Source organism: Pan paniscus, chromosome 5 (assembly GCF_029289425.2).
Source record: "Pan paniscus chromosome 5, NHGRI_mPanPan1-v2.0_pri, whole genome shotgun sequence".
NCBI lineage: Eukaryota > Metazoa > Chordata > Mammalia > Primates > Hominidae > Pan > Pan paniscus.
This window is the reverse complement of record NC_073254.2, coordinates 30,940,728-30,953,380: the sequence shown is the minus strand read 5'-3', so window position 1 is coordinate 30,953,380 and position 12,653 is coordinate 30,940,728. Positions and strand designations below refer to the sequence as shown.

At 48.8% G+C, this 12,653-nt stretch overlaps 1 protein-coding gene across 1 annotated transcript in view; it reads right to left on the bottom strand.

Moving 5' to 3' along the window:
- Positions 1-12,653, bottom strand: part of GMPR (guanosine monophosphate reductase) — a 56,697-nt gene that overhangs the window by 9,104 nt on the left and 34,940 nt on the right. Inside the window, exons 5-7 of the mRNA XM_008976819.4 lie at positions 11,933-12,014; positions 7,540-7,646; positions 608-650 (exon numbers count right to left, since the gene is read on the bottom strand). Coding sequence (XP_008975067.2) covers positions 608-650; positions 7,540-7,646; positions 11,933-12,014 — 232 coding nt within the window. The remainder of the gene's footprint in view (positions 1-607; positions 651-7,539; positions 7,647-11,932; positions 12,015-12,653) is intronic.

The following is a 12,653-nucleotide window of genomic DNA, read 5'->3' as shown; positions in this document are numbered from 1 at the left end:
CTGACTTCCAAATGCCATTTGCAGTTCTATGGCCAACACATGGCTCGGCAGCCATACTTTACTGCTTGTGGTGTTGAGAGGCTGGAGCGTCTAGTGCTTTCCAGAGAAAAGCTCAGGACCTGCTGCCCTCCCACCACCGCTCCCCATCCCCAATCCCACGACTCACAGCAGGCACTGCTGCCCCCTAGCGGGAGGCAGGCTCCAGCCTCCAGTGAGAAACCACTGCAGGATTCCTCCTGTCCCTTCCACGGGACTTCTCCAAGCTGGGTCCAAAAAACCCCCTCTGTAGTTGTTACACATCACACCTGGCACCATCCCCTTGGACAGGTCCCCTGAGCTTTCTCTTCCCTGGGATGAAAAGGCCGTGACTTCACCCACTCCTGGCTTGCAGGACGTCACCCCTAGATATCTCCTGGGGCATCTGTGGCCTGCTCTGCCACGGTCCAGGATTTGGGCCAATTGGGGCTGAAACCCAGGGAGAGGAACCTCCAGGAGACCCAGAACTTCCCCACCAGGTCCCCCTCCTCATTCAGGTTGCCAGCTGGAGAGGTGCAGGGAGCTCCCTCCTTCCTTCCTTCCCTCCCTCTGCACCAGGGCCCGGCCTTACCAAAGGCTTTGGCGACATCCCCTGGACATGTACAGCCTCCATCCTTCACAGAGGAAAAAGCAAGGACAGGACATCATCAGTGGGAGCTCAGCCAGGCTGTCCCCTCCCCCCAGATGACCTAGTGACTGGGGGTTCAGACCCACCACAGCCCCCAGCAAGCCCACGGGCCCAAGTTCCCCTACCACGGCTGTTGTTGTCTGATCGAGTGTACTCCCCTCAATATTGCACCTTTCACTCCCCAGGCCCATCCAGGCTTCCTCTGTGGGTCAGAAGCTGGCACCACCCACTGCCCACCTGCCTGCCTGGGCTCAGACACTTCTGTTGCAGAGCAGGAGGCAGCAGGGGCTGTGAGCGGCAGAGGGGCTCAGCCCTCATCCCATGCCAGCCCCCTACATAACACACCCAGCCATTCCACTGTCCACGCTCATTCTCACTCAGGAGTCACCTTTCCCTCTCTGCCTGGTGTGAGGTGAGATTTATTTAGTACAAGGGTTGAATTCTTGTAAGAGCCAAGAAAAGGACATTGAGTTAATCCTTTTATCTTTCCAGGTACCTCCATGTCTCCTATTCCTCATGTATGGTACAAAGTTACCTTAAAATCAAACATCTGTTTTTCCACCCACACTGCCCATGCAGACCACACTTGGGCTAGTTTAATGTGTAGCAGGTCCAGTCTGTTATCTTGGGCTGCCCAGCAAGGTTCAGCTGTTGGGGGTAATGTTTAAACTCCAGCTACACAGTACAAGTCTTCTAGGATGCAGAGCTAGCTGAATTTTCTTTTCTTTTCTGTTTTTTTTTTTTTTTGAGACAGAGTCTCACTCTTGTCACCCAGGCTGGAGTGTAATGGCGTGATCTCGGCTCACTGCAACCTCTGCCTCCTGGGTTCAAGCAATTCTCCTGCCTCAGCCTCCTGAGTAGCTGGATTACAAGTGCCCACCACCAAGCCCGGCTAATTTTTGTACTTTTAGTAGAGACGGGGTTTCGCCACGTTGGCCGGGCTGGTCTTGAACTCCTGACCTCAGGTGATCCGCCCACCTCGGCCTCCCAAAGTGCTGGGATTACAGGCGTGCACCACCGCGCCCAGCCACTAGCTGCATTTTCTTACAAACACAAGACACCAAATGCCCAGGCTGCTACCTGCTATTCCTAATGTAGCCTGGGTGCAATTCAAGGGGCGAAAGGACAGCAACAGTACACTGGAGCAGCAGCCAGACACAAGGGGACAGTCACGAAAGCCATGGTGCAAGGGGAGACAGCAACAGTGTCAGGGCTCACGTGACGGTGACACAGCCCAAAGCTAAGTGTGGGTCTAGGAGAAACAGCAGGGCCTCAGAGGGAAGCACCTGTCCGCAGAAGGTGGGACCCACTTTGAGAAGGAATAGAGAAAAGACAGGGTACCCAGGCTACCCCGTGTTACAACCTGCAGGAAAGTGCACACACCTCTGGAGTTGGAGAGCAGGGAAATGGGATGACCCACCTTGTGAAGAACATCTCAAACTGAGAACATAGGGTCTCTGTGACTCAGTTCCCTTTCTCTATCTACCAGTGAGGCCTGTCACTCCAGGAGCTAGAACTCCAATACTATTTCACTACTTCTTTGCAGCTCTGATCAAAAGGTTAAGTGTGAAGGCTGGACCTTTTCTTTACAAACATTTACTGACCACAGTTATTTCCTCAATCAAATGTGTTATTCATACATGGCTTCTCTGACCCCCCAGAGGGCCACAGAGCACTGAGGAATATTATTTCAGAGGTGGTCTTGCCGTATGTTATCTGGCCCAAACCCACTGTGTGAAGACAGGGACAGGGCTTGTGGCTCTATACCCCTTGTTAATGCTTCAAAATCCTGGCATATTTATTTATTTTACCTTTCAAAGGTACAACCTCAAAATGCCCTTCGCTTGCCCTGCCAATTAATTTTAAAGTGCTTTATCTCTTTATCAAAACCAGCTCTACACAGTGTTTCACACTTCTGGCCTCAAACACATTAAATAAACTGATGCTCCCATTAAAATAAGTCCTACACATGTATGACTTTTTAAAAAATCACTCTTTTGTTCACTCATTTGTGTCTCCTGTGGTGTCCTGAAAATTTCATATTACTGTGGTCAGTGATGAGGCCTGAATCAGGAGCCCTGTGCCACTGGGACCCCAAGAAAATCAGCCTTTCTCTTCCCAGGATGGTCCAAGAGATCCACAGTTAATACAACTGTATGGCGTATTGCAAAGAGGAAATCATATTTACGGCATCATCCGCTCACAGGGTGCTTTTGTATGTGCACTTGTGAAATGGTCAGCGTAGACCAAACAACCGTATATGGTTAATGGTTGTACATTTAACCAAGAGCAATCCAACTTCACATGATGCCTTAGGACAGACACGGCAGTCTACTTCCTGCTACTGTTTATATTTCCAAAAGTGTTCAAAGTGTCCTTTCTTGTTCTCGGGAAGCAGTGTAGCTCCAGCAATCTAAGACATACATGCATCTTCACACATAAACATTCATAGCTGCTGAAAGGTTGTTAAAAACAACAACATTTGGGCTTGTATTTTGTTCTGTGCAAGTATTCAAAGCAGTAATGTACAAGGAGTCCTTTTCTTGTTTTTCCAAAAGAGTTAACATTATATTTAAGTACAAACGGCATCACAGGACATGAAGGATAACTTGTGAACTGTCAGCCTGCCTCTTTTGCTTAAAAATACTTGCTCAGGCTACAGGCACGGTGGCTCACACCTGTAATCCCAGCACTTTGGGAGGCTGAGGCGGGCAGATCGCCTAGGGTCGGGAGTTCAAGACCAGCCTGGCGAACATGGTGAAACCCCGTCTCTACTAAAACTACAGAAATTAGCTGGGTGTGTGCCTGTAATCCCAGCTACTCGGGAGGCTGAGGCAGGACTATCACTTAAACCTGGGAGACAGAGGTTGCAGTGAGCCAAGATCATGCCACTGCACTCCAGCATGGGTGACAAAGCAAGACTCTGTCTCAAAAAAAAAAAAAGAAAAGAAAAAGAAAAAAAAAATACTTGCTCACATTATGTTGAATACTGACAATGAAAAAACAAAAAAGAAAAAAGAAAAATACTTGCTTATTCCTAAAACAAAGGAAGGATGGTGATGGCAAACATGGAGTAGGCAGAGAAAGGAGTTCAAATCAGTCACCTACTAAGAACCAGCAACTATTTTGAACTTAAAAGTCATTTTTCCATTAAAACTCATGAACCTGAAGGAGATATTGTGTAGACGGCGGGAGCGGTGGGAAGAGGCTCAGAAAGGTTAAGCAACTCTCCTAAGGTCACACAGCTATAAAAATGGAAAAGCAAGTTTAGAACCAGTGGTTATCTTAAGATGATAGCATTACTGCTAATACTTATTTTCCTTTTTATGTTTATTTGCATTTCTAACTTTTCCTAGGTTAAACACATTTTGTTGGGAAAATTTTCCAAACTCAAAAAAAAAGATTATTTGAATGAATTTGTTTAGGTATTTCTAAATAATGGTATGACAACAAAAAATTAACTGGTCCCACCTTAATCTTCACCTATGCAGGAAGTATCCTGAATTTTTCCTCTCTCTGCCTCTCTGAAGCCCATGTGGGCCACAACAGAAACACGACTGAAGCCCAGCCTCTTGGGTATCAGTACATGCTGAACAGATACCATGTTGTGGCTTCCTTTGAACTTCAATGGCACCGATGTGCTAATTCAGCAAATAAAGGGTAAAATGGGACAGCTGGAAGGAAATTGGACCAAGTGGCAGGATCCAAAACACCTGGTGGGTTTCCAGCAGGTTCAGGGCTACTGGCAAGTGACAGAAACGTGCCCGTGCCCTGTTAGACAAAGGAGTGTGGGGGCAATGGCTGCTCTGAACCTCAAGACACTCAGCTGCTTACAAGGACTGAGCTGAGGGCAAAGGTCCAAATTCTACTAAGTCCATTCATTTGCTTTTCCAGCCAAATGGAACTCCTAACCCCATCTAGGAGACCTCTCAGCATTGATGTAAAAGGAAACTCGGAGGCCGGGCACGGTGGCTTACGCCTGTAATCCCAGCACTTTGGGAGGCTGAGGCGGGTGGATCATGAGGTCGGGAGTTCGAGACCAGCCTGGCCAGCATAGTGAAATCCTGCCTCTACTAAAAATACAAAAAAAAATTGGCTGAGTGTGGTGGCGCGTGCCTGTAATCCCAGCTACCCGGGAGGCTGAGGCAGGAGAATCGCTTGAACCCGGGAGGCATTCTAGCAGTGAGCCGAGATCATGCCACTGCACTCCAGCCTGGGCGATACAGCAAGACTCCATCTCAAAAAAATAAAAAATAAATAAAATAAAAAAGTAAAAACTAAAAAGGAAAAAAAAAAGAACCTCAGAGAACACAAGCAAGATCAGAAGTGCTACCTTCCTATTGCACCAGTGCCCCAGGCTTGGGATGTCATTGTCCCTAACTGTTAAATTCAGAGAAGTTGCTGCCTTGGGCACCAGCAGATGAGACCTGGTTCAGGAACACTCACCCCGCCAGCATATGCTGAGCCTCTACTCTATAAGCCAGTGGGTCTCACACTTGAGAGGACATCAGAACTGCCTGGAGGGCTCGTGTTAAAACAGGTTCCTGGGCCTCACCTGCAGAGTTCTGATTCTGTAGGTCACGTCGATGGTGGGGCCCAAGAATTTGTAACAAGTTCTCAGTTGATACTGCTGCTGCTGGTCTGGGCACCACACTTAAGAGATCTGCTGAGATACACTATAAATTAGGTGGTGCTGTGTAAAGAGATGCTAAGTTGATTTCCAATCAGATTCACCTCTGGGGCACACAGAGCCTCCACACCACCCTGCCTACCACCAATCTTTGGCCAAAGAGCCCTGTAAACTAAGCAAGTTTGAAGTTTCTAGAAAGACATAAGGATCTCAGAATATGTTCAGAGTAAAACTTTATTAATCAGAACTCCACTACTTTGGAAATAGTGGTCATTCAACACTTACGATATAGGGTCCAAGTTTTGACTTGATGGAGATGCTCAATAGTTAACATTATTAGGTAATGGAGACAGGATTAATTACATATGGGGATTTTGGGGACCAACCTCTGAAAGAGCCAGTTCACTAGGATGGGGTCCCGGAATGTTGATTTGTAAAAGCCTCTCTGGTGATCCTCACGCAGCCAGACTCAGACAAGGCTGCACTCAGGATTTGAGAACCACTGACATACTGCGGAATGGTACTACTGCCTGGCTGCTCCCGTGAGTTGAATAACCTCTTAGCAAATGTAGACTGACAGTTCTGTGTCAGCCTTTTACACACTAGTTGCTCAATAAATGGATATTAATTTGTTCACTGGGGCAAAGGGTATTGAGTGGAGAGTCTTAGAACTCTTGTCATTAACCAATAAACCTTTGACCATTTATTTCAGATACTATCACAGTAGATGCTTAATAGAGACTTGCTGGATGAATGGATGGGTGGGTGAAAAACTTGGATGAGGCATTAGAAGGGGCCCAGGCAATCTGCACTGGACAGTGAGTGAAAGACCTTGATCCTAGCTTCAGTTGTTACATGAGCACCATTCCCAAGACTTTCATCATCTATGGGCTAAAAGCTGCCAGGTCTCCAACCAGGAACACAATGCCTCATGTGCAATTTCCCTTCTGATGCCCCTCAAGCACCTCAGAATCAACAGACACGCGCCATAGTGAACACCACACCAGCCCCGAAACTCTTCCTTTGCAGCCATCTTCCAGGTGAGCCAGCACATGAGCCAGCCACAGCCTTGCTCCTCCTTCTCCTTCTCCAGTGCCCCCCAGGCACCTACTCCATTGCCGACACTTGTTTAATTCTGCCTCCCAAATGTCAGTCAATTCTGGAGATGGCTCTCAAGCCTGCTGCAGAGCACAGTCACCTCCCCCCTGAATTGCTAACGCGTCCCAGCTGGGCTCTCTTTTTTGTTTTGCCCCTTTCAATCTGACCCAAGGCAGTGAGTTGGGCACTCTCCTACTCAGACCTCTGCAATAGCTCCCTAGTGCTCTTGGAGAAGTCCCATCCTTAAAGGTGGATCCCACAGCTCTTGTCCATACTTGCCCTCAAGCTTATCTCCTGCTGCCCCTCACGCCTGCCCCTCTCAGGTCACTCGGCCCAGATGCAGTGACTGAGATTTGGTTCCCCAGTGCTTTTCTGTTCCCTTCTTTCTTCTCATCTGAAGACTTCCTTTTCAACCATCAGCTCTCTCTATTACACTCCAGGAAACCTTCCCTGACCCTGAATATGGGATACGTGGCCTGTTATGGGTTGAACTGGGTCCCCCCAAAAACTCGCATGTTGCCATCCTAACCCCTAGCATCTCAGAATGTGACCTTATTTGGAAACAGGAACAGTGGACATGTCATCAGTTAAGATGAGGACATCCTGGAGGAGGGTGGCCCCTGATCTGAAAGGACTAGTATCCTCAGGAAAAGGGGATGTTTGCACACAGAGACACACACACAGAGGACGCCACAAGCTAAGGAACCAGCAGAAGGTCACAGAGAGGCCTGCAACAGATCCTTCCCTGGGGCCCTGAGAGGGAGCATGGCCCCCCCAACACCCTGATATTGGGCTTCTCGTCTCCAGAATGGTGAGACACTGAAATTTCAGCCCCTAGTCTGTGGGGCTTTATTACAACTGTTCTAGCAAGCTGTGGCCTGGCCTACCCTGTGCTCTGAAAGCTGCCTGCACATCCCTCATCGGATGGACCACCCACCTGCTTGTATGGCTTCTGCCTACTGGGCCTGCCACCCTCACTGTGGAATCCGTGGGCAGCAGGGCCTCTGTTTCTGCTGAATGTCAGCGCTGTGACCGCAGTGCCCAGCTCCCTCCCATGCCCACAGGATGCGCAGCCAGTGGAAGAAGAGCAGCGAGGGAGCAGGGGCCTCCCAAGACACCCCAGCCTCAGCCCTGGGTGGAGACTCACAGAGATGATGTGGCCCTTCAGGCCATGGGCAGAGTCGGCGCACTCAATGACGGCACTCAGCTGGGGGTACCCCACTCCTGTCTTGGTGCGGGTGGTGCACACAGAACCTGCACAGAGAAAGAAGTTGTCCCCAAATAGATGGTTATACATGAGAAGACTGTGACATGAAATGCGTCCCCCTTACCTTTGCAGCCCTGCTCTAGGGACCAGGGTGAACCTCTGTGGCAGAGGAGATGTGGGGAACGGGCTGCCCCATCTGCACGATGGAGGTCGCTGTAAACCACACCGCCTGGTCATGCACCCCCTCCGGTCCTCATCACTGTCACTGGCTGATGTCCCAGACATCGCCTTCCCCTCTACCATGCACCTGTCACTGCCACTCCTCCCTGTGGCATCCGCTCCCATGCAATAGCCAGGCACTGACCTTTCCACACTTAAACACCCACTCCTTTTCACCTTTCTACAAATCTACACTCTGCTTTAAAGGACCTCTCAGAATCCTCCCACTGGCTCGTAGCTTCTTTACCTTCAACCTTTGTCAAATGACTCACCTCTCTTAAGCCTCACTGCCCGGCCTGTAAAATCCAAAGAGAAACACAACCTCCTGGGGTTGTGGCAGAGAACAAATGGCACAGGGAGGGATACTGTTTGGCCCAGGGCCTGGCCTGCAGCACCACACCCTCCACACCCTCACCTGCTCTCACTCAGCTCTGTGCTCCACAGGGCCCAGCCGTTTGTCCATCTCCCTCCTGGCTGCCCCACCTCAAGTCCCTTGCAGCCTAGCCCGAGGTTCACTTCCAGGGCAGGGCTCACACCAGCACCCTCCTGCCTGCCTGTCCCATGGTCAGCCCCAGTCCTGGTTGTTCTCCCAGTTAGGTCCAGGCCAAGTCGCACTCTGACCTCCTTATCATATTTCCCCTTATTCAAGCTTCCCGGTGCCGCCACAGCACCCCACTTTACCCAGATCAGCAGAATCAAGCTCCACCTGCTCCCCTCCCTCCCCACTGCTTCTCCAATGGGGCAAGTTTCTTCCCACCTTAGGGACTCTGTACACAATGTTCTCTCTCTTGGACACTCCCCTCTGTACCAGCCCGCCTAGCCAAACCCTTCTCATCTTTCCAGCTTCTTCTTAAATGTCACTGCCCCAGGGGAGTTGTTCATCACAGTTTCAAAAAGAGGCATTTCAATCAGGATCTGTGTGAGAATGTTATGGGTCTGTCTTCTGTACTGGGTGGTCGGCTCCGTGGACATTCGCTGTTGTTATCAGGTACTGAGAACAGAGCCTCATATACAATAAGGCACTATAAATAGTCACTGAAAGAATGTGTGGATTCAAGAATGAATGAGTCACCCACATCCCTGTCTCCACTGCCACTCACTCAGCCCCTCCCGGAGGTCTTGTGGTGTGCACGAGAGGGCGCTCTGGGGACAGAGTAAAGGTGGAAGTGAACTCCTCCCTCCCACCAGACTAGGAGGTGGGATGCTTTGAGGCGCAGCCTAATCTCCGGTTCCTGGCCGGCACCACCTTGTAGGATGCTAATTTCTGCCAGGGGTCTTTAGGGACAAGATCAGACAGAGAAGTATGTCTGTGTTCCCCAGGCCTGGATTTAGCAGAGAAACCAGGAGAGACAGGGCAAGCCCCTCTCCTGCATCAGCTGTGGGGCAGAGTCCACATTAGTCCTGTAGCTCCCTGTGTCCTGCTATGTGTCACTCACAGTCCTGGAGCCAAGTCTCATTCCCACGAAGGCGCCTTCCCCCCGCCCTGCAACCGGACGTTGTGCACGGCAGAATAAAAGGTTTAACCCCCGGTTCAGCCTCAGCTTTTCTCTTCCTCTCCCATTGAATTGCTAGATCCGGGGGTGGGGGCCTCAGCTGCAGTAGGCCTGGGGTTCTGATAGTAGTGAGGGCTCTATAAAGGGTAGACCAATTGCCTTTCTTGGGAACAGCCAAGGAAGAAGCTTCAAATAACACACAGGTGGTTTTGATTAACACCCAGGTGAAAGAAGAAGTTGGTGCATACTTTCTCTTGACTAGAGGGGCAGGGAATCCGTTTCTGATGCTTTTTCCCAGTTCCCAGGAGTTGCTCAATAATGAATGAAATCTATCAATCAATAGACATCCAATAATGCTATCATTTAGATATGTAATACGCAATGTTTTTACCATAAAGAATGTGTGAGACTTAAATATGGTCTCCAAACAATTTAAAGAAGTAGCTCCCATGCATTGGGCTCAGAGAAAGCCCCTTATTCTCTTTAGTCACATCTGTCCTACACAGACAGCCAGAGGGGTGGGGAGAGACAGTGAGAGTAGAAGGACAATACAGCTTCTGGGGAAATAGAATGCAGACACAGAGATGTGCAAGAAGAAAACAAGTGTAGTAAATGTTCGAGACCACATCTAGAAAAGCTTTGAGAGGGCCGGGTGTGGTGGCTCACACCTGGAATCCCAGCAGGTTGGGAGGCCAAGGCGGGTGGATCACCTGAGGCCAGGAATTCGAGACCAGCCTGGCCAACATGGTGAAACCCCGTCTCCACTAAAAGTACAAAAAATTAGCCGGGCATGGTGGTGCATGCCTGTAATCCCAGTTACTCAGGAGGCTGAGGCAGAAGAATCACTTGAACCTCGGAGGCAAAGGTTGCAGTGAGCTGAGATCACACCACTGCACTCCAGCCTGGGCAACAGAGCAAGACTGTCTCAAAAAAATAAAACTTTGAGAGCCAAGAAGCTTCTCACACACCTTCACATCCTGTACAGCACCCGCCCAACACAATGGTAGCCAGTGAACATTCAATACATATTTCCTTTTTTTTTTCTTGAGACAGGGTCTTGCTCTATCACCAAGACTGGAGTGCAGTAGTGCGATCTCAGCTTACTGCAACCTTCACCTCCCAGGATCAGCTGATCCTCCCACCCTAGCCTCCCAAGTAGCTGAGATTACAGGTGCATGCCACTGTGCCTGACTACTTTTTAATTTTTATCTCCTATTTTTAGTAGAGACAGAGTTTCACCATGTTGCCCAGGCTGGTCTCAAACTCCTGGGCTCAAGCGATCCACCCACCTTGGCCTCCCAAAGTGCTGGGAGACCAGGCGTGAGCCACCGCATCAGGCCCATATTTCTGATTAAACAGGTGACTAGTGAGTGTCCCTGCCTTTGGGACTAAAAAGAGTCTTCCTAATCTATTAGCCTATTTTGTTCTATTATCAGTCTGTCTATTACAGCCTGCCCTAAGAGGAGGCAGCCTGGAAAGGAAGAACGAGGCCTTATCCTTTCTTTGCCTTTTCAATAATGGTAGATACTCAGTAAAGACCTCTTCCCGTTTGCTCAGAATACATTATTAACTGGCTTAAATGAGTGGCAATATGAAAAACTTAACCTTGAAAATCTCCCTGTATGTTAAAAGCTTGGGTATTTTTACGAATCTACAGGGTTCTTCTTCCTAATATTCTCTTCATACACATCCAAATCCCTCAGGCTGATCACGGAGCCAAGTCACAGCTCAACAGCGTCTCCTGCACCTCCCAGCTGTGCGTTTTCCCACAGATTCCTCTCATATTGGTTTTGGTTTGCTTCCTTTTTTGGTAGTGTCATTTGGGTATGAGATTCTTTTGAAAAATCTTTGCTGTTTTTTAGTCCCAAGTGAAAATGTGTATCTTCTTTCTTGCTCCTCAATTTTAGTGTCTGGTTAATACTGGATGTACACGGATGAATTTAAAACATGGCAGCTCATCTTCAAGCAGGGCAAAGAAGGAAAGTGAACAGTAACTCTGCCCCATGAGAAAATGGCGCCACCCATGACAAGGACAGAAGGCTCTACCTCGTTCTTCTGCTTAAGATGCCAATGGGTGGTCCTAAGAAAGCATGCCTGGGAGAAGAACATGGGCAAAATCTACATCTAATACGTATCAGGTGAGGAACCAAAGGTGATCGTTACCTAGGCCATGGGTCAAGTTTGAATGTGGCCTCATCACTGCAAGCTTATTTGCAATGTTTGGGGTTCCTCAAACATTCACATAAACTGGAGTCATTCATGTTTATTAACTGTCTCTATGGATTCTTCACCTATCGCCTTCCTCTTCAAGGTGTATGGGGTCATTAGTGAAACCTACATTCTTCCACATTGGTTCTGAAACCAAGCCCTCATATTCTGACCACATCCATATATTCTAACCATAATTTAGAAAATCCCTGGGGGCATCAAAAAGCAACTCAACAATACTTTTCATCAGGGGCTTCCCCGAGAAGCTCAATTATGCTTCCAGAAAAAGCGTGCTTTAAATATCTGTGAATGAGTCATTCATGCATCCCCTTCCAGTGATCTGCAGTCCCCGCAAGCCCCAGATCCCATTCTTCCCCACACACGTCCTCTGCTGTGCTCCTAACAAGTCTTACCTGGTCCAACTCCCACTTTGATGATATCTGCTCCGGAAAGAATAAGCTCTTCTACCATTTCTCCTGTCACCACGTTCCCTGCCTGAGACAGAAAGAATACAGCTGATGATCATGAACTACTATTGCTGGTATAAAGGTGAGGAACCCCACACCTGAACACGAGGATGTGCATGTCCTAAAGCCACCAGGCAGCTGGGGGACAAAAAAGGAACACAGAATTTCATACCTGGAGACCACTTTTGGGAAAGGCCCCTTGGGTGAGCTGTTGGCATGAGAAGATACAGCATTATATGATTTAAGAACTAGAAGAGATCTTAGAGAGTCCAGGTCAGGGCTTTTCAGACATCTCAGCAATCAACAACAACAACAAAAATCTTAGAGGGGGCTGGGCTTGGTGGCTCACGCCTGTAATCTCAGTACTTTGGGAGGCCGAAGCAGGCAGATCATGAGGTCAAGAGATTGAGACCATCCTGGCCAACATGGTGAAACCCCGTCTCTACTAAAAATACAAAAATTAGCTGGGCCTGGTGGCGCATGCCTGTAGTCCTAGTTACTCAGGAGGCTGAGGCAGGACAATCGCTTGAACCCGGGAGGCAGAGGTTGCAGTAAGCCAAGATGGCACCACTGTACTCCAGCCTGGACGACAGAGTAAGACTCTGTCTCAAAAAAAAAAAAAAAAAAAAAATCTTAGAGGGACCCCCAAATACAAAAAGTCAGCAAT